Source organism: Colletotrichum orchidophilum (assembly GCF_001831195.1).
Source record: "Colletotrichum orchidophilum strain IMI 309357 chromosome Unknown Scaffold_101.1, whole genome shotgun sequence".
In the NCBI taxonomy this organism is placed as follows: Eukaryota; Fungi; Ascomycota; class Sordariomycetes; order Glomerellales; family Glomerellaceae; genus Colletotrichum; species Colletotrichum orchidophilum.
This window is the reverse complement of record NW_019173057.1, coordinates 101,861-125,207: the sequence shown is the minus strand read 5'-3', so window position 1 is coordinate 125,207 and position 23,347 is coordinate 101,861. Positions and strand designations below refer to the sequence as shown.

Genomic DNA, 23,347 nt, shown 5'->3' with positions numbered 1-23,347 from the left:
CATTTGTGTTTTCGAAATTGTGCAAAGCTTCGGTTCAGAGTTTGCCACAGGCGCGACTTCGTAGATGCGTGAGAAGTTGTAGACGACTGCCAGGACGGATCCTGATGACCTGATTGCCGGATTCTCAATCTCCGATCCTTGTGGGAACTCTCGACTTTTTCCAACTCGAAGGCCATGCGTACAGGCCAGGAAAATTGTTGCCAGCCATATCCAGATCATCATTGAGGATGTCATCAGGAAATGCTTAGATGTGAAAACTTGCAATAGATTCATACTATGATGAAGAGTCTGCATTGGAGAGATTGAGACGGAAGGACTGTCTATTTGTGTGTCTGTAAGCACGACAGAGGCGGCTTATCCTCCATCCACCAGCATAGGGTAGGTACAATCAAGAAGCCGAATCCCAGGGGCAGAAGAGTCAGGTCATGTATCTGCTTCTTACGTGGAAATATATTCATGACCGACTTCCCTTGTATTGAGTCGGAGCCCCGATTCTTTGCACAAAAAAGAATCGAGATTGTCCAGATACAATTGGTCATGAGGCAAATATTCCATGTGCTTTTTTCTGCGATTGATCAATCGAATATTTGAACTTCCAAGACTCTACGGTCAGTTTCGCAACTGGGCAAGACGTAATTGATCAGACTATGCTCATCAATCTTACCAGCTGGTCAGTGTGAAGTGCATCGTACTTCGGGGGTGCAAGCGTGGAAGTTGCATCCAAGTCGTGAGTACAGCGGATGCAGAACTCATAGCTGCATGTATCTTCCACGCCAAGCTGCAGGCAGGAGGTGACACTGCCATCCAACGGACTAGGTGTATGTCATTTGAATGATCGCCAGTTACATATCTTTTATGTAATTATAACATACGGTGAGACACGCGTGTAGTGTATTTGTATCCAGAGCACCCGGAGTATAATTACAATATATTGCGGTGCAGCAAACAATTCATAATATGATTTGTCTACTACTTCCTCTCTACCTCGAGAGACGCCAAAACGAAGGCCGATTCTCCGAGGAGACTATTAGGCAACAGTGGCTGGTGCGTATAGTACTCGTATGAAGCTGTTGAGTTGAGACTGCACACAGCGACCGTCTTGTTGTACCCGATCGTGCCGCTTCCCGTATCGACAACAAAGTTCCGGGTGGTGTAGTTGTAGGCCTTCAAAGCCACCTTCCTGAAGTCCACCTTGGAGTTCGAAAGCATTCCCAATCTCTCGCCTTTGAGCATGGAGAATATGAACAAGGCCGTGCTGGAGCTCTCGAGGTAGTTGCCGCTGCGTCCCGGGAATGTCGTCAATTGCCACCAGGCTCCGGTGTCGGGATCGGCGTAGCGGACCAATGACGTGGCCAGTTGCGTCGTAATGTCTCGCAATTGCTTGCACACGGCCTTGGCCTCGTGTTTACTCGTGGGACAGTCGAGAGCTTCCCACGTCTGGACCAAGCCTGCCACGAACCAACCCACGGAGCGACCCCATGCGAACGAGCTTGCGCCCGTCTCTTTGTTGGCCCAAACAGCAGTTTTGAAGTAATCATATCCGTGAACGACCAAGGATGTGTTCTTTTGGAAGCAGTGTTCATAGAGCAGCGAAACCTGCAAGCTGATGTCGGTGTAGTTGGGCTGCTGTTGCGCCGCCATAAACGGCAGCACAGAAAATATGCCGTCTAGGTAACTCCATCCAGGGTAAACGTAGTACAACAAGCCTCCGACGGGGTTCCGGTCTTGGAGCGGCAGAGAATCGTTGATGGCCTTTGATGCTGCCAATGCTGTGGTCGAAATCCCCTCGATTCCAAATTTAGAGATGGCGTTGATGGCGGTTGCTACCGAGAAGCGGTCCAGAGGTCGGGTTGCGTCGTAGGTTGCATTGACCAAGTTGAGAGTCCCTTCGTTGAGAACATCCTTCAGGTAAGAAGCATATTGATCCTTGAGGTCCGGGTACTGCTTGATCGTTGCCTCCATAGCGATGGAGAGAACGCCGGTCTCCAAGAAGCTGCTTGCTGCACCAGACGAGATAATGCCTTGGTTTCGCGACTTGATGCTGTCAAGCATCCACGTCGAGTATCGCCGGTCATCACAAGTTGCGGCAGCTGCTAAGCCGCAAAGGGCCAATAGCCGGATCGTGAGGTGATGCATGTTGTGTGATTTGATCGGTCCGAGGAAAACGCACAAAGATCCGGCAAACGCTACGACATCAAGAGACAATCTTTCCCTGCTAACCCCGCTGCCGACGTCGCTGACTTTATACACAGATGCTTTTTGGCTGAGTCAAGCTAATTGCAATACTAATTATAATTGCCGAAGCCTATTTGTTGACCTGGCTCATCATTGGGCCCTTTCACAAAGGCTGCAAGCATTCCCCTTTTTGATGTTTTTTCTCCATGCATTCCGGTACGTCCGCAGGGAACTTTCGGCCCCGCGGTGCATTGGCCAAGGAGATTTTGATCATCTACCTAGTAGGTAGCGAACTTCGCCTATAAAAACTTTGTCAGATGAAAATTGTGGGCAACCGTATAGGACATGGAGTCTACTTGTGCAGCTGGCAAATTAGGTTGCTTCTAAGATACGGATACGTGTATCCATATGGAGAAAGGCCATGCGAGGCTAGAGGCAGGTCAAGGTGCAGAAGTTGCTAGTCTCACACCTGGGCAGAAAGGATTTGAAGGATACATTCCTACTAATTATCCCGTGTTGGGCAGTGACGTTTCAATCGCAAGGGCCACAACTTTAGTCGCGAAAGATTTCCCGCCAGGTAAGAGGGGTAAAATTGCCAAGGATCCAGGCGGCGGGAACAAGAACGAAGTCATGTGACTCGAATCTGACTGGTACTCTTGCTATTTTGCGCTATGGGTAGGTCTCCTTGATCGGTTTTGTCTTGCTCGACGGTTTCTGAGACACACTGCATTGCCGTGACCGACTTTGTATTTTATATGCCTCTGCTCAACTCGTCACTACGTGCGGCATCCCGGTCCGGGTGACCTTTGAAAGTGCTACAAAGGCATAGTCATTCCCGATTCCTCTCATTGAGACGTGATCTGAATCGAGCTAGGTCATTCCACTCAAATGGTCCAATGTCCGCAACTTTCCTCGGCTAGAGATTTGCAGTCTTCTTACCACATCGTCTGCCTTGAGTTGCAGCGCAACCCACAGCAACTGTAGTAAGTATGTAGCTATGCCGGATATGTTTGGAATCTTCAATCTGTGCTTTGGTATAGTACACAGTTTTTGGAGTGCGAAGATGGTACTTTTCAAAAGCCTCGCAGCATTGCCTGATAGAGAACCGCGGAAGATCAGCTTTGCATTTGAGCCTCCACCTTTTGGAGTTTTGTGGTTTTCTTTGGAAAGAAATTACTGATTGATCCCATCACTCATTGCTTCAATTATTAGCCGATGGATAAATCCAAGTCAACAAGGCCTTCAGCTCTACAAAGTGAGCAAATAATTTGGCTGTAGAGAAAGGGAAATCCACTTAGAGCCTTGCGGCAAAAGACATGTTGCACCATGCATCACGTGCTCACCCCTGCAGCGTAGCCAGGGTCATCAGGCTGTTACGAGAGGATCGAAACCATTAAACGCCTCCGCAATCCAGTCAAGAAACCGGTCCCAAAAACCTTCCTGTCCCATAGTGTTCCCAGCCATTCCCTTACAATGGCCAGCTTGAAGCCTCTTTTATTTGCATTTCTGGTGCCCGTCAATGTCGTGCGCTGCTTGCAGACGCAGGGTAGTACCGATATCCAGAGCCAGATCGAGCAGAATGAGAGTGATTAAAATGCAATGAATACTGTCCGTGCCATCCATACAGGGGACTACCAACATTCTTTGGACTGATATTATTACCCTGACCAGTTGCGTCTACACGGTTCTTCATCTCAATATCAAGCACTCCTCAACCTGGAATAAGCTACAAATGGGTTGCGAATTTGCGATCGCACCTTTTGCATCCAATTTCGTCTGCCTGGTTGCTTCAAGACAGTCCATCGAACCTCTCTCGCTCAATCGGGAGCTTCACAGCCTCCGGCTAGAGAATGCTAGGAACACTGGCGGTCCCCCCAAGGTGAGCATAACATCCATGTTATGGAAGAAAACTTCACACACCTTACAATTCTTACAGGATATTAGTCGCGTTGGAACGTTGACTGAACATCAACACAGATGCCAGCGGAGCGTGTCCGGGCGATTCTCGGTTTCCCGCAACTCACGTACCCTACCAAGGCGGCATCACCGTTGCAGAGTACGGTCTCCCGGCTTTCAAGGCTTCCGGCATGTCTATTTGCCACATCTAGCGTGACCTGGCGCAATCGGGCTTCTACATTCCCATCCTGAAGACCTGGACGAGGTCTTGAAGGCGATCAACATTGATGACATCAATGTCAAGGGGCTCTATGGCTGGGCCTATCTCATAATTGGGATTGGGGTCAGAACGATGGCAAAAACGGGGGTGCAGGGGTATAACCAGACAGCCCAAGCGTGTCTCTATAAGCGAGCAATCTCTGATTACGCTGATTTCGTGCAGGATCATATGAGTACTTTAAGCCTCCCCAGGTATCAAAGGTTTTACATAAGGATTATATTTGAATGATGGGTATCTTGAGCATGCATTACACCCAACGCTTATCGTGAATCTATGCAAGATACTTCAAGTTAAACAGCACAGTCTCGACAACATCCCAGTCCTCATCCTTGGCCGCGTCCCCAAAGATCCTCAGCGCACGCGCAATGAATGCATAACTCCCCTCGGGCACAGCAGTCCGATCAGCCAAGAAGCCGTCAAAGTTCCACGTGTATCCGATCCTGTGTGCATACGCAACAGGCGACTGCGGCAGCGCGCCTAGGGCCGGGTACCCGAGGACCTCGGTGACCTCGAGCGTAGAGTTGCCGCCGCCGCCCACGGCAACGAGCTCAACGTGGAGCTCTGTACTGCCGACCGTCGGGGTCACGACCAGCTTCGGGTAGGTTGCGCTACCGCTGGACCCCGGACGCGGGATAGTGAACGTCCGGTTCGCGGCGACGGGGATCAGGAAGTGGTTGTCCGTGGAGGAGAGGTACACGCCGTTCTGCCCGAGGCCGGGGATCAAGACGGGCGTGTCGTGCATGCTCCCGCCGACGCCGAGGTACGGGACAGACAGGGTCTCGCCGTTGCTGCCCTCGAGGGTGACGTAGCCGCTGTACACGGGGAGCAGCGTGGCGTTGAGGCCAGAGGGCGGCACGGCGGTGAACTGGACCTCGGCGCTGCCGCCGGCGGGGACGGTGAGGGAGTCGGCTGCAAAGGTGAGGGTGGCCCACGCGTCGACGGTCGGAGGCGGAGCGCGCGCGGCCTTGAGCTGGGCTTCGCCCGGCGCAAAGGTGTACACCGTGACGGACTTGGCGTGGCCGAGCTTGTAGGTGACCGCCTCGGTAGCCGTGTTCTTCACACTGAAGGTGTGCTCGCCGATAAAGTGGTCCGTGTCATTGAAGGAGATGCCCGTCGACCCGAGGATCGTGGTGGCGTGAGCGGCGTCCCAGGCCTGCACGAGGCCGGCGCCCTGCTGCGGGACGGGGGCGAGGATATCGTCGTAGGCGACGGTGCCGTCGTTCCAGGGTTTCGGCTGGGCTGTGGCGGCAATGACGGAGCGGAGGGTCTCTTGGTCGAGGGTGCCGCGGACCTGGCCGACGAGGGCGTAGACGGCGGCGACGAAGGGGGTGGACATGGAGGTGCCCGGGTTGACCATGTACTCGCCTTGGTCCCAGGTCCAGGTGGAGAGGATGCCGCCGCCGGGGGCGGTGAACTGGGGTTTCACGTCGAGCTCCCAGGTCGGGCCGTAGCTGGAGAAGGAGCTGGTGTAGCCGGCGGTCGGGCCGTTTGTGATGGGCTCGACGAAGAGCGCGGAGGTCTCGGGGGGTCCGATGGTGATGGTGATGTTTTCGGCGTGGGCCTTCCACTCCTGGGCCTGACGGGGCATGACCATTCCGATTCCGAGAATGCCCTTGGTGTAGACGTACGGGGAATAGATTCTACTGACCTCCTATCAGTCATTCCATTTCTTACTACTGGGTTTCCATCATGCAGGGGGCGATGAACTCACGATTCCTCGCTGAGAGGGTAAAAGAGGATGTACTGGGCGCCTCGGGCGAGGAGGTTGACGGCCTGAACATCCGGCTGGCAACCCGGGTCTATGGGCACAAAGGGAATCGCATCCGTCAAGTCAATATCTGCCGGGATGGAGTTACAAGCCGTGACGTTGGCGCCTTCAATCCACAGACGAAGAGTAACGTTGGTCGTGGTGACCGGACTGCTGTCAGTCCATCCAAAGGCAAACTCGCCCGTTTCGTTTGCAAACGATCCGCGAGTCATCAGTTTCGGCAGAACGGTATTATCAACCGAACCGATACCAGCAACAGCCTTACCAGACGCCGGAGAGGCCACAGCCCAAACACCCAAATTACCAGAGTTTCCAACCGCGACGACAACAGGGACACCCGCCTCAGCGATGCGCGAGACAGCGACACCAGCAGCATCGCCAGCCCAGCCCGAGTCATCACCCGCAGAGCACGAGATGACGTCGCTCCCTTCCTCGTAGGCGCGGTAAAAAGCCGACACCAGAATCTCGCTCGTCGTGTACCCGGCGCACCCGCTGACCTTGTACGCGCCCAGCGTGACGTCCGGCGCGGCCCCCGTGAACCCGAGCTCGTTCTCCTGCGCCATGATGATGCCCGCGACGTGCGTGCCGTGGCCCTGGCAAGTGTCGATGGGGTCCGCGTCCGGGGTCGGCGCCTCGGAGCTCTGGAAATAATTGTCCCCCGTGAAATCCCAGCCATAGGCGACGTGGCAGCCCTCGCCGAAGCAGCCTCCGAGCGCCGGGTGCCGGTAGTCCACGCCCGTATCGACAATGGCGACCTTGATTCCCTTGCCCGTGAACCCGGCCTCGCGGAGCTTGTCGACCTGCGTCATGACGTGGGTGCTGTAGGTGTCCTTGGCGGCGGTGTCGCGTCTGTCCTTGAGGGATTGCAGAAGGGCGGCGCTGGAGGCGGTCCCGTTGCGGCCAATGGAGGTTCCTTCAAGCTTGGGCATCTTGATCTTGCGGACCGGCCAGATGCCCTTGACGCTAACCTTGTTGGCGATCTTGGCGGTGATGATGTCGGACTCGCCGCCAGCGTCGTCGACGCTGAAGGAGGCGCCGTTGAAGAGGCCGAACTTGAGGTCCAGACGGGGCTTAACGGCCAGGCCGTCGGAGTGCAGCTCGTCGTAGAGCGCGGAGGGATCCTGCTCGCCGTCGAGCTCGACAATGTAGGCACCGCGAACAAAGGCATCTTCGTTCACCGCGGGTGCAGCAGCATCATCGGCGGCGGCGGTGGCGGCGGCTATGGCAACACGCGATGCGGAGGCCAGGAGCCCCAGCAGGAGGGAAGTGTTAGAGGAGAACCTCATGGTGGTGGTAGTGGCGGACGCTGGAGATGAAACGAATGGCCGGCGGTGGAGACCCAAACTCTATCATAAGAGGCGAGGGAGCACATCGTGAGCGAATTTATATAGAGCAATTCCAACTCGTAGTGTTTGGGGAAGCTGTCAATGCCGTGGAGTTGTGAAATAGGATGATGTGTGTGCGAATCTGCAAGTGACGGATGATGTGACGGGCGATGGATCATGAGTGAACACGAGAAATTGGGACCTTCCCGAATGGGCAGCGAAACTCCGAGGCCGTTGGGGTTCGTGGAAATCTCTGCCTTGCTTGCAGAGACAATTGAGTTGCTTGGTAAGTAGTTGCCAAGCCAGAAAAGATATCCTCCCTTTCGCGTTCTGTCTGCTTTTATAACTTTCATAACCGGCCGAGTAGACTGAATCAACAAGGTATTTAGAGAGTCTGGGTCAAGCTTCAGCTTCAGACTGAGTGGTAGACTATGAAGTGATGTAGACAACGCGACGAAGCCAAGCGCAATTCTGTGCCATTATTGTGATGCGACATTCACCCCCGGCCGACAGTCGAAGTTAAGGTCGTGGGGCCGCAAGTCGTATTCGAAGATCACGGTGGGCTGAGCGCACGCCGCTACGGTCTTGGAGCACGTCACAGAAACAAAGTGAGGAGACGAGCTTAAATTAATCTACACCCTGGACGTTGTTGATATGCTTCATATGTACGGAAACCGAAACGGACATCTTCCAAGTCCCCCCGCCCTAGCCGATGAAAACGGCGCCGTTGTCGGCTTTAGCTGCCGGGTGTGGCACTTTTAGACTCGCGCGCACCCTACATAAGCTTAATCGATCCATAGGGTACCTTACTTTAGGTAGGTTTTCCGAACTAGGTCTGTGTATAGCGGTATGCAGATCCTGGAGGTAGCGTGATAAATGGGTGCATCAAATGCCAGCCACATACCTACAGCACGGAACCTCGTATTCCATGAGGCAGAGATGGGAATTTCTCAAAAAGGCAAGTTGTAAGGCCTAAACAGCTCATCTGGACGATTTAGTCGGTGGAGTTTAAGCCAGTTCTCGGACTCCGAAAATAGCAAAATGCACCGGCTCTCAACTGGGTGTTGATTCTCGCATTGAGGCCGCCGTGCGATCCGTGGAACCCCAATACCAAACAGATGATGTAAAGGCAACAGGAGACTAGATCTCCAAACAGCGCAAAAGAGCGGCGGAGTTCGCCAACTTATAGCGCAAAAGAAAGAAAGAAAAAAGAAGACAAAAGAGATAGCACAACCTGGTTTCGATCCAGGGACCTCTGGGTTATGAGCCCAGCGCTCTACCCCTGAGCTATTGTGCTGACTGTACTGTGGAAATGGGGAACAGATCCACATCGACCTGCGCGAATTTGCAAAACCAAGTTGCATCATCGTGAGATTTTGTCAGAGCCGTCCATTGACCATGTCGCGATTATCACCAACTTTGACAGTTGCAAGGACAGGTCTAGGCCTCTCGTCTCTTGTGTATTTTAATTTACGAACTCAATAAATTACAATGTTTGCATTTTAACTTCAGAGAGGCCCTCGAGAACACAATATTGAAAAGACTAATGACAATTATTTACCTCGAGGCGCGAATATCAACCGAGGAGAACATGGAACTCAAGACGTCCTCCAAGAATGAAACTTTCCTGCTTTTCAAACTCAAATTTCATAATTATATCACCCATTATGAACCCCCTTGCACAGGATGCACTCAACCCATGACGGCGCCTTCTCCCAAATCACAAACACCTTCTGCCTCCCAATCCAATCCTCCTCCGTCGCGTTTTCAACATCAAACTGCCACACCAGCCTCGCCATAATCAGCTTAATCTCCGCACAGCGCTGAGTTCCTCCAAACACAGCTCCTCTACCCAACCTAGAACGGCTGCGATGCATCGCGCTGATTTCCCACAAACCGCAGCCCATTCACATCGCTACCTCCACCACCACTGCCCCCGCCGCTAGCACCATCCTTCTTGCCCGTCATCTTCATCCATCTCTCAGGTACAGAGTCCTCCAGCAGGTTCTAATTTGCGGGACGGTGAGAGAGGCAGCGTGGATGGGAACACTGACAGACGTTACCCGGACAAGAAGACACCGTCGACAGTGGCTCCGCCGGGCGGCACGATGCGGTGGTGCGGTTGTGGAGAGGGCGGGTAGACGCTGAGGGCCTCCTCGATGCAGGCGAGGAGGTACTTGCACGTGTTGACATCCGTAAAGATCAATGATCTTGTCTGGGTGAGATTCTGGGAAAAGATTGAGCGGCCATCGGTCGCGAGTTCGGCGAGGACGCGCGGGCTCTCGGTGAGGAGGAATATGATACCTAAATGTAGCGTCTGTGTGTGTTTGTGTTATTGAAGAGCTATTCACGAAGCACGTCAAGTCATTGTCAGGGGTGAGTTGACTACGTTGGCAAGCGAGCCGAAGACTTACCTGACAACACACTCGCCTAAGTCTCGCTCCCGGCCGCGATGAGGATCTGCGAGTTGCCGTCAGGCTTTTTATACGTCGTCTCGCCCGCGTTATACGCCGATATCATCTGTTGCATAAAATGAGGTACAGTTGCTTCCGTCTGGAAAATTTGCTTGACTTTTCCCTAGATGATTCCCATCGACTATCAGCACGACCAACTCACGAGACAAGAACAACCCTAGCCCGCCCCCGCCGGCCCTGATCCGTGGCCAGACCCAGGACAGCACGGAGCAGACTAACGCGTTGAAGTTGATTGGGCGTCTTCACATCCGCAGCAATATTGTTCGGCATCGTCAACAGTGTGCTGGAGAGCTGTTTCAGCTTGGGGAGGCGCGAGATGACCTAGTGGAACGGCATGAAACCCCCCCCCCCATAGCGAAGAAGATCTTGACCCGTGTCTCCAGGGTCGATGTGATCAGGCAGTCCAAGAGCTTAAAACAAATATGTAGAGTCAGTAAACGAATCCTCGTAAGAGAAAAAACGCAACAAGCGGGCAGAGTTAAACCTCCTGAGAAATCCAACAAAGTCAAAGGTAGTGAACTGTAAATCTCACCAGCTCAATCAGCGCCGCCAACTCTCCTGCTACTCCCATCGAAGCAACACCAACTTTCAGGCAAGAAAACCCCGAGTTGTATCACTCCACAACATCAATAGCCCTACCTCTTTCCCTCACCTCCCCAAGCTTCGCAAAACAACACATCAACAAACGCCTTCCACACCCCTTCCGCCACCCTCATAGCCCTCTCCAAGAACCCATGAGCAAACAACTTGCAACGATACCCATGCTGCTCCCGACCCGCGGTCGATAACCACAGCATCTTGCGGCCGCCGAGGTACGAACGAAGCATCCACCAGGGCGTCGTGGCGGCGAGGCGGAGGCCGAAGAAGAACGAGAAGGGGGTGGAAGTCAATGTTGTGGATTGCGGGGCTGGCATGGTAGAGATAGGACTTGTGTGCCGTTCCCTGTTGTTCTGGTTCGAGCTTGGTTTATAAGTAGCCATGGGAAAGAACTTGCGATGATGATGGCACATGGGATGAGGACCAGCCCGTGACAGATCGTCAAGGACCAGAAAGCGATGCAGAAGTTTGTATCTAGCGAGAGCTTTTAAAAGACTGAGAGCTCAATACAAGCCAGATGAGGAGATAGAGTGTAGAAGAAAAGGGAACACTGAAAGCCAGACTCTGAGGTGGTGTTCCCTACAGATATTAGTTCCTTTTCGAAGTACAAGTCGTACAGCATCCATCCCATGGGCGCAGGAGCCACGAGCTCACCGTCTATCAAGTTATGTAGGCTTGTGCACGCGCGAGATATGCACTAGTCACGCATCCCTGACCTCGAACCAATGATGCCGTGAGAATTCGTTCCATCTAAGAGGAAAATGCACAAGGCTTATGCTTTGCAATGGGAATTTGCATCGCCTCATCTCCCGGTTACGGGGGACCGAGCTTCTCAAACACCCCGAAGCCTCTGGTGATGATTCTCAACGCCTCAGTATCTCTCAAGCTGATCAATCAAACTATAAAAACAACGTGCAGCCCTCAAGCAAGTCCAGCGTCCTGACCTCATCTCCGTAAAATCACATCAAACCTAATCAACAGCTCACAATCTCAACAACAACAGAGTTCAGACGGGGTGCTCTCGTCCCCCAGTTCAACCCATGGCCAGTCGAGATAGGACAAACTCTGCACTCTGCACTCTGCAAGACAAATGTACTGACACAGAGTTCAACACCACCGCATCAATCACCACCCGCAACCCAAATCACGAAATCAAAGCACGCCCGGCATGGGACGCATGGGACCAACGCCATCTTCATACAAAACACACCCCCGACATCGTCCCTCGCAGTCCCATCCCCACCACATCGTCCCAGTCCCCCAACCCTCCGTATCGACATCATAGATAGGTTAGTCACAATCATCTTCGCAACCCCCCTTCGTAGAGAACTTTCCATCAGCATCAAATCACAACAAATAAACCACCCTCAAAAACTTCCAATCTTTGAAACCAGCGCCCAGCTCCAGCCTTGGATGTCTCCTCCAAAAATGAGATAAGCCGGGCTCCAAGCGCAATTCCTCCCAAAACCCCTCCCCTCCACAGGTCCCCCGCCCGTCTTCCGCCCTCCGTGAAACAAAGAGGCGCATCTCTCGTACTCAACCACAACTTTCTCGCCTCATCGTCAAGACACTCTTGCCCGACTCGCCGCAAGGGCTAGCTTGGTATTCAACGTCCTGACCTGACCTCCGTCTCGGGACAGCGACTATGTACCCAGGTTACCGACTCCAGACAAAGCATCAACATGATATCGCAAGATCTGACCCAGATATTGAAAGTGATTCGTGCTGTACGGATTTATTCACGGGCTACAAGTCTAAAGATCTAGCCTTCATCTCATACAAGTCCTCATCAAAGGGCTACGCGAGACAATATCCCCATCCCGCCAGCGAAACTCTTCACAAAATCACGCTCAACGCATCGCTCAAGTAGCATTCTTGTCCCTCCTCATATTCACACCATGTGAATTCGCAAGATCCCTTGCATCTATTTGCACTCCGCTGTAATAATCCCTTGTGTGATGTTGGCCTGACCAAGCGGGACCAATCGAGACCAAGCGCAACAGCAAAAAACCCCGCTACGTCGTTGGGTATCCTATATCATCGCAGTCGCATCGACCGCACAAATCCCATCATATTCCGCCGCATGAAAAAGAGAGAATTACAAAAGAAAACATCCGATTTCCGAGAAAAAGCTCAACTTAGGCAATGTTACTCTTGGCCCTGCGAATCTCCTTGCCCTTGTCGGACCACGGGAGGTGGAAAACAGGGACCTGGAAGAAGGAGTTGCTGCAAAACATTCAAGTATTAGCAAATGGAATCCACATCCCGCGCTTCATTCTTCAATGACATAGCGCAGCGGAAAGGGGTGGGGGGAAGGATGGGAATGGCGACGAAGGTCCGGCCAAGACCTCAGCCGATCGTCGGGCAGGGGGCAGGGCTATGCAAGACTCACCTATCGTCCTGAAGACCTGCCAAAGCACAATACCACGCCAAAAACGCGGCAAGCATACCAAAAGTACCACCGCAAATCTGCAGGTTACGCGATGCCGTCATTGCGCCGTTGTTGGCGGCGTAGTTCTCGCAGGCGAGGAAGAGGAAGGCCAGGTCGAGGGTAAAGAAGAGGGAGAAGAAGACCACCGTCGAGCGCAGGGTGCAGAGAAGCAGCAACGTCGTGAAGATGAACCAGCCCGTCAGGAAGAAGCCGACGGCTGAGTAGTGGTCCGAATAGTGTGCGGCGTAGGGACCGTTCGTGGCGATGATGCCCCAGTTAGGGGTCAGGAGAATGCCGTACGCGATCCAGAAGCCGCCGTAGGATGAGAGAGCAGTGGCGCCAAAAGTGTTGCCAACGGCCATCTCCCTGCACACGAGTAAACCGTTAGCATTGGCGCGGATGAAGGATGCCGTGATGACAGCATTCTGATGCTCGTATTACAATAAGCTTCTCCACACATTCCCCTGGCCCAGGACGCAGGCAAGCATCCTAAGGACCGGCCGTCCCCTCGTCTCCCCCATGCTCGTGACTAGCTCGAGGTCCACTCCGGAGCAAAGGAGCGCGTCCAAGCCCCACACAGACACACCGGAGCTTCCGCTTGCGGGGGACATCGTGGAGACAGCTGAGATGAAATGTTGGGGAAGTTTTGGGGACCCTGACACGGACAACAAAAAGAAAAAGAAAAGACGGGGAAGAAAAAACCAGAGCAGGGGAAGTTGGGACATACCACATGCCAGCGAGAAGCTGGACGAGACCACCGTATCCAAAGGCGAGGGGGACGGCAATGTTGGGCGCGGTTACGCCGCGAGCGTGCAGATTCACGCAGGATAGGACGAAAGTTGTGAGGGCAAAGGCTGAGAGACCGAGGGGCGCCGGGTTGGCGAACTTTCTGTGCTCGTACGGCTTCCACACGCCTGGTTGGAGCGAACCGCCGAATGCCTGCGCTTCTCCTTCAGTCATGTTCCGGTAGTCGGCAACGCGGGAGAAAGGCCCGGCTTGTCGTGAGTATGTGTTTTGGCCTACATGAGCACCATTGGTGGTACCATTGTAGTGGTCGGCACCAGAGGTATGCACATCCTTCTCCACGTCCTGTGAAGGTATGGCGTCGTGATGATCCTCGTGTGTGGCCATTGTGTGTGGTCTTCCGGGTGTAAGGGACAAAAGGGTAAGGATATAACCAAGAGAGTAAATAGTACACTGATATTGGGGGGTAGCTTGTAGCTAGATTAGGCAAACACCAAGGAAGACGGCACACAGGATTGATGGAAGAAAAGCTCTTCGGCGACACGGAGGAAGGGGTGGGGAGGAGTCTTTAAGTAATGGGGGAGAACGGGGTTCGAGGCAGGAAACGATCAAGCCAGGGCAAATGGAGGCCGGGGTCGAGGGTCAGCGCAAAATGCAGATAGCTGATGGGCCGGTAGCTTTGCAAACGTGTGTGAACGTCTGGGGTATGTACTGATACGTGGGCCCGACTGGCGCGGAGAACTGGAGATGGATGAGGAGGATGAGGAGAAGCAGTGTGGAGGAGAAGCGAGGAGGCGTCGTCTGCAGGATGAAGAGGGAGTGGGTCGAGTAAGATCGCGTAGTTTGTAGACTAAGAGGGTGTGAGGGAGAGAGACGAGCCGTTTGCTTCCAAGGCCGATCTTTAAAGACCAGAGAAGCATGAGCCGGGGGGACCAAATGGGCATGGGATCCAACGGAGGGCTCCATAATAATAGATTCATTATTTTAATATCCGTATTTTAGGTTGCGATGTCTGGTGGTGGTGGAGTGACCACTGACACGGCGTCGGAGCCCGCCATGCAAAGGGGACATCTGCTGGAAATGACAGGGAAGGGAATTCTCAGTGGCGTGAATAAAGCCCCCCCCTCGTGAATGTTGGCTGGTAAAGTTATTCCATCGCCGTGTCTGTGGCAGCAGCATCCCAGCCAGTCCAAAGATAACATCTTCAGATAACATCTTCAGATAACATCTTCAGATAACATCTTCAGATCAAATGGAGACGGGTTCCCCCCTTGAAATGGCGCAGCAGTGTGTGTGCAGCCCCTGTGAGGGAAGAAGCTCTGTCCCATCACAAAGTTCGGCATGTCGTTGCTTGCGACATCCCGGTCATCCGGCCCTTGATGCAGGTAGCGGGGTTGAGGGGACGAGCGAGTAGCTGGTTGAACTCGAGCTTGCCCAACTCTAGTGTTCGATGGTGGGGAGAACGAGGTGAGAAATGAGTTTCGCCGTCCTCAGAATCCGAGACATCTTGGAACGGCTATCCTTTCGTCCATCGCCGTGGGATTGAGTCACTGTCGAATTCCATTGATTGGGGTGGGCACGAACATTGTACCGACTGAGCATAGCCAGACAGCAGGCGAGATCCGAAAGCCAATGGAGCAGGACGACTCCGTCTCTGGCCGCCTGGGAAATCAGTCCACGAGCTGATATCTCTCCCACCTTTTCCGTCACCAGAAAAATTCTCCAATTTTTTAGGCTTGGCTGCTCTGTCGCCGTCCGCAACTAGCAAGTAGCGGGGGTGATGGGAACGCAAATCATTATTGCATAAAAGCGGCCTCTGCCATGCTCTTGCCGAACAACGCCTACATAGTAGGGACTCAAGCAGCGTCTGACGGTTGTCAATGGGACGGGGGGTAAGGGCAATGGCTAGAATGCCATAAGGACCAAAGTCTCGTCCGTATCGTTGCCAAAGAAGCCGCGGGTCGCGTCTATAGACGGTCGGTTCTTAGTATGTTGCATTGTCCATACTCTACTACGTGCTGTGCAGCCCGACCACGTCGAGGTAGAGGTGATGCGTGGGATTTCTGCGGTGTGCTGCGTAGGTGGCCAGCCAAGACCAGGTTGAGCCCCAAGCTGCAGGAGGGTGTGGTGATAACACCCACCTGATGTAACTGTTGCTGCAGCGGAAATAAGAGTTGGTCCGCCGTCTGAACGCTTTCGGACTGGCGTTCTGTTCTGCCCTGACGCCCGGCCTTGCATCAATTCGGTCCAGATTGTTCCCTCCTTGGGGCCGCGCTCTTATTGGGCGACACAGCGGACGGCAAAAGGTTGTAGCTATGATGTAGCAGCGCATCGATATTGCCATGTGTCATGGAAAGGCTCGCACCAAAAGGCCCCAGGGGAGCAAGGGTAGTAGCACTTCGGCGATGCTTGATGGAAAAAACCATCATTGCGACAGGGGCTGGCAAATTACCGCCACGGCTCTTCCCCGTCTTGGCTGCGGCTCGTGGGCGGGCAGACTGGCCTGGTTGGTGATGCGGCTGCTGCTGCTAGGCTTCTCGAGAGCGTCAAAGAGATGTATCTTGGTTTACGCCAGGAGAGTCTGTGAGGTGGACCAGCTATGACGGTCCAGTCAATGGCAAATGTCGTCGAGATTGAAGGGTTTCCACTCCTCCAGTTTGTAGGTTGTACGGTGGGAACACAGCACCGCCGTTTCGGGCCTGCATAGCATCGCGCGTTTCAACCAACCCAGCTCTTTGGGCGAGATCTTTCTGTCTCTTGCCGACCTTTGCCACGATACATCTGTCATCTGGCCACATTTGGTCGCCTGTGTCTATCCAATTCATCCGTACCCCGGAGATGGGGTTGCGGGGAATCTGGGGGCGGGTTGGCAATAACCCAAGCTATTCGAGGACCGCCAAGCCCCGTTGGCTCCGGCTTCAGACTTCGTAATGTCAACGCGGATAGAAGATGTTCAAGAGTTCAGTGAATTATGCTCCAGGCACCAAGGCCATTTCTTCGTTTCTGGGTACTGTAAGAAACATTTTTAGATAAGTTTGAGTAAGGTTCTGTATCGGATTGCCCTCTCCTCGGCGTCTTCGTCCCATCCCGTCGACCGCACTGTGAAAGCCAGCGTGGGAGCCAAGTGTATCCTAGGCGTCACCATGACCATGCCGAATTCGGCTGGCCTTTTGTTGATCGACCCCAATACTGGCTTCCCTCAGAGGCGCGCAATCGAGGGGCACATGGCGCCAGGCTGCGGGGAAAGCTTGGGTAATTCCTGCACACCCTTTGTCGTCCACTCGATACCGGGAGAATCCAAATCTACTGCTCCCTCCCTTGTATGTATGCATCTACCGGGTCGGAATACACAACTTCTAGTGCTGATGGTCCGATGATGGCACAAGGCGCCGGACGAACCGCGACGACCATTGTTCGAGCTCCCGCTCTAGGCTTCGGGATGTCCCCCTGTCGTGGATACCCATCAGTTCGTGTTGGCTCCCAATGGCTTTTTCCCCAGACCTGGTGGCTTCTAGTCTATTTCCCCAGACTGCGCCGGCCTCGTGCGTAGCCCGACGCTTCCTAAGAATTTGAAAACAAGCCACGACGTGCGATTTCTTGCTTCCGCGCGGGTCTTCTGGCATCCTTTGGTCCGGAACGTGAGCAGCCTTGGTTGTCTCTCGGCTTCCAAGCTCCTGTCCTGCACTGTACTTGTTACCTCGATACTTTGGAGTCTGCCAGATGATGAAACGAAGCAGCTGCTCCAAATGCGACCTCGAAAGTTCCGGTCTATTAAGTGGCAATCGTGAATCCTTGGTCCTTCGAAGTATCGCATATCTTCGCTCCGAATCGGCGCCGACAAAGTAGAGCGAGGACATGGCAAGATGCTACCGTGCAAGTCACCTGGTATGACGAACGCCGCGCCTGTCGGAGCCCTGCCATGCAACCCTTGACGTGGGATGCTTTTCCGACTCTGGCAGCGGCAACACAACAGCAAAACGCACATCACTGCCCCTTCCTACTGCCGGCTTCATGGGATCATCAGTCCATCAACAATGTGTCACCTGGACAGATGCGTATTGGCTCTCGGTCCCAGCTGGCAAGTTCGACGACGGCATTGTGCATCCCGAGCAACTACGCTCTGGGGTCGCGTGTTGATAACAGCAGCTAGTTGTCGCTAGCGAACGACGGACTGTGTCAATCGCAGAGATCCCGAGTAGTCGGCGGGAAGGAAGGCGACAGACGCCACGGAATTGACACCCCCAAAGCGGAATTATGAATAGCGCTCATGGATTCCAAATGCTGAACAGATGGCGTTGTCGAATATGTTGCGTGAGCCAAATATGCAATTAAACGCTCAACTTCCCAGATGACTTTGCCTGTGTTCCACCGGATAGTCTGCCAAAAGGTCGCGCAGAAGCCCCCGCCATTGTCCTCGACCCGGCCCCGTGCCGCGGTCTGGACGAACGGCTCTGCCAGGCGGCAGGCAACAACAGACTGGTGAGAACTCAAATCCTCTCGCCTTTGTCCGGTCCCTCGCCTTTGACACCATGGCCTGACCAAGCCCTCGTTCAACGGTATCCGCGGATCGATTCTCGATGCCCAGCCCCTTGGTCCGCAATGCCAATGATTGAGGCTCGAGCGAAAGCCGAAGGGGTCAGAAGACACAGCAAACTATTCGACCTACCAAGGAGGCAAGAAGCCAACGACGGTCATCGATTCCGCCTCTCGCAACCCCTCTATGCGTGGCCAAGGCCGCTCTCGCAGCGGAGCTACCCAGAACCTGTGTTGGAATTACCGCAAAGACGCCCCTGGAAGACCAATGGTTGGTTGACTGTCGGTGGTGTGATGCCAAGAATCACAGGGCTCCGTCAGCACGTCGTCCAGGGCCCTGTCCGACAGCAGCCGCCCGCAGCGTGGCGTCCCAGGGTCGTGCCTCTGGCGCAGAGCCTGGGTTGCCCACTTCCAGAAGAGAGCTAAGAGGGCTGCTAAGCAACTTCCATTTCTCCGAACTGCCTCCTCCTTGGACGAGAATCGTTCCACTTCGTGACGGCGTTGAGAGGTGGATTCCCAACCTTTTTGCTGCTGTTGAGAACCCCTTGTGCAGTCGTGCATTGGAAAGAAATCCTTTTTTGTCAATCGACAAGTCTGAAGCCGAGCCGAAGAAGATGAGAGGGCAGGTTGGAATTTGCCATCTGGGGTCCTTTTCCATCAACCGGGTCGTCCAAACATAGACTGTGAAGATGAGTGAAGCGTAGCCAAATATGGTAGAGAAAACTGCCAGGTCTCCTCATCTGCGCACCCTCCCCCAAAACTAGCATAGTTCTGGGTGTCGTGGTGTCCTAGACTTTCAACCAGTTGCATTTAGCCGTGATTGCCTGCATGCCTAGGACAGGAAGCCGATGCCAAGAAGGGAGGCGCAAACGATCACCTCCGGATAACTCGGCAGCACCCAATGTTCACGCTATCCATGCATGCCCGTGGCATCTCGACGACAAGCCTTGATAGTTTGGTAGGCGGCAGGATGGTCGAAGGGGGATGGTTGACATTCCTTTTGGGAGGCTTCTGCGAATGCAACCCTCGTGTCTCCAATTGACTCCCCGGCGAGGCGTCTGCCGTTTCTTCGTGCCGCCCCAGCAAAATAGAGATGCTGGAAGCTATGCCTCCGGCCCAGGTCGAAGCTAATGCAGCGTCTGCTCAGGGGAAGGAAGTTATTCTGGTCTGGCATCGACTCACCTCGATTGACAGCTAATAAAAAGTCGGCCACATTTGCTGCGCTTCATGGTTCAATCGCTTGTAAGAGGACATTTGATATCAGGCGCTGCAGGCAGCCCCCAGTCTGCGCCTGTTGATGAACGGGAAAATTGAATGGGAGATTGTTTAGCAACCATTTTCACCGGTCGGAGGAGGCCCACCAAACGTCGCCAGCAAGGCATCCCTAGCTTCGTCTCCCATGTATTTTGAGTGAATGCGACACCCCTCCCACGTAAGGTCGGGAATTTCCCCTCATGCGGAGGCGATTTAAACGTCTGCAGAGAGCAAAACGAACGTCGCGAGATAAACCATCAACTTCAAAAATCATCGAGTGTAGAAGATCAGAGAGACGTCAAGGACAGGATTCGAACCTGCGCGACCGAAGCCACTGCCTAAGCTGACATCAGTGACTCTGATAGCAGGGCAGCCCATTAACCACTCTGGCACCTTGACTGATATTGGATGACGGGCAGAGGCATGCGACGAACCAAGTGCTGCAGCAGTGAAGCGTGGAGATTGGCTGGCTATCTGTCAACACGACAGGGGCTTGAATCCTCCATGTTGCATAATTCACTGCCGGTGGGTGGACAGCGAGTAGGTAGCTCATGAGAAGCTGAGCCTTCCAGTCCCAATACCCTCGCATGCAATGTTCCCACTAGGAGGTCTGACAATGTCCATGCGGTTGCCAAAGCCTGTGGTCCATGGATGGTTTGCGAAACCGAGTCAAGTGGACGGCGAATGCCCTCGGTCGCAATGGGCCTCGAGGCGTTCACATACGCACTCCCACCACGGCGGTCTCCAGTGTGAAGGAGGCCGAGTCAAAGTGAGGTTTTGCTAATCGATGTAGGCTGGACCGGAAGGTTTCTTGCTAACAGGCGGCCCAGTATGATAAAGAAAAGCCAGTATGCAGCTGCTGCCGCAACAGGGGCCGTGGATCCGCATATAGACATTTGCTGGGATCGCATGATGCATCACCGAATCATCAGGAATGTTGTCGTTTGCTACAAAAAGGCCCCCCGGATGAGAGCGGGCAAGTCGGGAGTAGTGTCTGTCGGATGGGTTACCCTTCGATTTTGGAGAAACTGAATTGACTCGGCTCGGACCTGGCAGTCGAGTTTCTGCTTGGCCATTACATCGTCTTTGGGCGGTGTCCCGCGCCGGCCCGCCCGGCAAGTTCGGGGCCCTGTCAGTGCATCAGCAAGCGATCGCCCGACACATGATGGCGCAGCGGTTCGTGTACCCAGCTGTCCTTACCTTTGCTGCACACATCTCGCATCCGGGGAGCTGTCAACGGGCTCTCTGTTGACGAGATTCGGAATGCCTGTGTCAAAATATTTGATAGCCACCCTTGACCACAAGGCGTCGACCCTGTAATCGTTTCGTCCCGCGCTCGCAGGGACCTTGACGGCTTCGACTTGTGAAGCTGCGCTGGCAGCTGCGGGGCTCCTGGCCGCTTACTCCTTCGCACTTCCGCTAGCAGATCCCTCCATTTATACTCAAGACCATGTGGAATAAGTGGTGCAAACTGCTCGACTGCTCCAAGGTGAAGCGTCACTTTTCCGCTTGAGATGGATGGGTCTGGACGACGGAGCAGAGTGGGCATCGTGGTACATCCGGCAGCCGGTCGTCAGCTATGGCGTTGATGAATGAGTGGCCGTGGCCGTGGCCAGATGCGGAAGACTAGATGATGAGCATTACATGTGAAATTTAAAACCTTGGCGAACGTGAAGCCTGAAAAAGAGCATTGGCATGAAGTGCAATGCTGGAGGGCAATGATGTACTTGGAAGATTGCGAGGTCGTCGTGACGTGGGGAAGTGGGCAATCAGACGGCACCAACAAGGTGGGAAACGGACGTTAGAAGCAGTGGAGGGAACCTGGAAGAAGATTGGAAGGAACCACATTCACATGGCTCCAGAATGTCCCTGCCATTTTTGTGTTTCGCGCCTGCTGAAAGGAAGGAAGGGCAGCCGGAAAGGGAAAGAAGGAGGCACCAGAATGAAGGCGCTGACCGACATTCACCGAGAACCCCTCCGCCATCAAGGTGTCCCGACCCGTTTTCACCGAGGCCCACGTCAAGACACCGAATCTGGCCACCTTCTCTGCCGACGACATCGTACGACTCAGAATCGCCTGACGTGTCACCGATTGAATTACCCACAGAACTCCGAAGACATGGCTGGCACGCATCACTATATAGTCGCCATCTCACTCACGAGACCACCGGTACCTGTCTCCCATTGAACATGCAATGTTCATCCGTCCGATCCGCCGCTACATCATCGCTCTCGTCTTCGGCATCTTCGCAGCTGTCCTGGGCATGCTATACCACCGTCCCATCACCAACGCACTAAACTTCATCTCTCACACTGTACGATACTCATCATCCGCGCCCATGACGCAGTCAGCCCGCAGACCCGTCATCGTCGTCGGCTCCGGCCTGGCCGGCTTGTCGGCGGCAAAGGAGGCGCTCAAGGCCGGTGCATCGGTGCGGATGCTCGACCGCGCGCCGAAGCCCGGCGGAAATAGCATCAAGGCGTCGTCCGGCATCAACGGCGCAGGCACCCGGTTCCAAAAGGCGGCTGGCGTGGACCAGGACCATCTCTTTTACGACGATACCGTCCGCTCCGGCGGCAAGCGCTTTGCTCAGGGCAAGGGCGTGGTCCAGCGCCCGAAGCTTGTCCAGCTCTTGACCGAGAGCTCTGCGGACGCTGTCAACTGGCTTGTTGATGAGGTTGGTGTTGATTTGAGCGTCGTTGCCCCCCTCGGCGGACACTCGCTTGCTCGAACCCACCGTGGGGCCGGCAAGACCCCGCCGGGGGCAGCCATCGTGACGACGCTGCTCAAGAAGCTTGGGGAGAACCCCGAATTCCAACTCACGAATTCCGCCGAGGTCACATCACTCAGTGTCGCCGACGGCGTCGTCAAGGGCGTTCATTATGTGCAAGACGGCAAGCAGCACGACCTCGAAGGCGCTGTCGTGTTTGCCGTCGGTGGATTTGCTGGTGACGCCAATGGACTCCTCGCCAAGTACCGCCCAGACCTGGCCGGCATTCCATCAACAAATGATGCGCGGCCGGCATCTCATGGCATATTGGAAGCAGTTGGAGCAGAGTTTGTCGATATGGACAGCGTCCAGGTGCACCCGACAGGGTTCGTCGACCCCAAAGACCCAGAGGTCCGGTACAAGATCCTCGCTGCCGAAATGCTGCGCGGTGAGGGTGGCATCTTGTTGTCAGACAAGGGCGAGAGGTTTGTGAACGAGATGGAGACGAGAGAACACGTCAGCAAAGCCATTATGGATCTCCCGCCAAAGGAGAACGGCGATGTCAAGCAGTGGGACATCACCTTACTCATGGACCCGGGCGCGATTGAGGTGTCTGAGGGTCATTTGGGCTTCTACCTGTGGAAGGGTCTCATGGTGAAGAAGAAGGTCTTGGACCTAAGCCCGGCCCTCATCAGCGCCGTCGACGAGTACGCGGCAGCCGTTGCATCGGGCACCGACGCGGCTTTTGGAAGGCGGACCTTTGGCCGATGGCGGCTTCCGGCGGGCGAGGCCAACCGCGAAGAAGAAGTATGCGTGGGCCGCGTCACACCCATCACCCACTTTACGATGGGCGGCGCCTCTTTCAACGAGAACGCCCAGGTGCTGAGGGAGGATAAGACTGTTATCGATGGTCTGTGGGCTGCCGGAGAAATCACAGGTGGTATCCATGGTGACAATCGCCTGGGGGGTTCATCATTACTTGAATGCGTTGTTTATGGAAGAATAGCAGGGCAACAGGCCGCCAAGGCCGCGACAGGTTCATGATGCCATGGTCCATCTTTCACGATATAAGAGTCTAGATATAAAAGAATCAAGCCAGGAAATCTTTTTGAAAGTCATCAACTTCGACAGACGCAATTGGGCGGCTCACAGACTCGAC

The 23,347-nt window shown here is 54.3% G+C and overlaps 6 protein-coding genes across 6 annotated transcripts; 1 reads left to right on the top strand and 5 right to left on the bottom strand.

The window, feature by feature from the left end:
• Positions 1-969: 969 nt before the first annotated feature.
• CORC01_10322 (glycosyl hydrolase family 88) lies at positions 970-2,136 on the bottom strand (the record flags this gene model as incomplete). The annotated part of the gene is made up of 1 exon (XM_022621950.1): positions 970-2,136. The coding sequence occupies one exon, from the start codon at positions 2,134-2,136 to the stop codon at positions 970-972; it is 1,167 nt and encodes a 388-aa protein (XP_022471557.1).
• A 2,486-nt stretch (positions 2,137-4,622) lies between these two features.
• CORC01_10321 (subtilisin Carlsberg) lies at positions 4,623-7,405 on the bottom strand (the record flags this gene model as incomplete). Its single annotated transcript, XM_022621949.1, has 2 exons — positions 4,623-5,991; positions 6,063-7,405. 2 exons carry the CDS (start codon positions 7,403-7,405, stop codon positions 4,623-4,625), a joined length of 2,712 nt encoding a protein of 903 aa, XP_022471556.1.
• A 2,098-nt stretch (positions 7,406-9,503) lies between these two features.
• Positions 9,504-10,832, bottom strand: CORC01_10320 (benzoate 4-monooxygenase cytochrome P450; the record flags this gene model as incomplete). Its single annotated transcript, XM_022621948.1, has 2 exons — positions 9,504-9,748; positions 10,571-10,832. 2 exons carry the CDS (start codon positions 10,830-10,832, stop codon positions 9,504-9,506), a joined length of 507 nt encoding a protein of 168 aa, XP_022471555.1.
• A 1,821-nt stretch (positions 10,833-12,653) lies between these two features.
• On the bottom strand, positions 12,654-14,077 carry CORC01_10319 (GPR1/FUN34/yaaH family protein; the record flags this gene model as incomplete). The annotated part of the gene is made up of 3 exons (XM_022621947.1): positions 12,654-12,741; positions 12,908-13,312; positions 13,674-14,077. 3 exons carry the CDS (start codon positions 14,075-14,077, stop codon positions 12,654-12,656), a joined length of 897 nt encoding a protein of 298 aa, XP_022471554.1.
• Positions 14,078-17,046: 2,969 nt separating this feature from the next.
• CORC01_10318 (uncharacterized protein) lies at positions 17,047-17,547 on the bottom strand (the record flags this gene model as incomplete). The annotated part of the gene is made up of 1 exon (XM_022621946.1): positions 17,047-17,547. The coding sequence occupies one exon, from the start codon at positions 17,545-17,547 to the stop codon at positions 17,047-17,049; it is 501 nt and encodes a 166-aa protein (XP_022471553.1).
• A 4,125-nt stretch (positions 17,548-21,672) lies between these two features.
• On the top strand, positions 21,673-23,232 carry CORC01_10317 (flavocytochrome c; the record flags this gene model as incomplete). Its single annotated transcript, XM_022621945.1, has 1 exon — positions 21,673-23,232. The coding sequence occupies one exon, from the start codon at positions 21,673-21,675 to the stop codon at positions 23,230-23,232; it is 1,560 nt and encodes a 519-aa protein (XP_022471552.1).
• Positions 23,233-23,347: the final 115 nt, after the last annotated feature.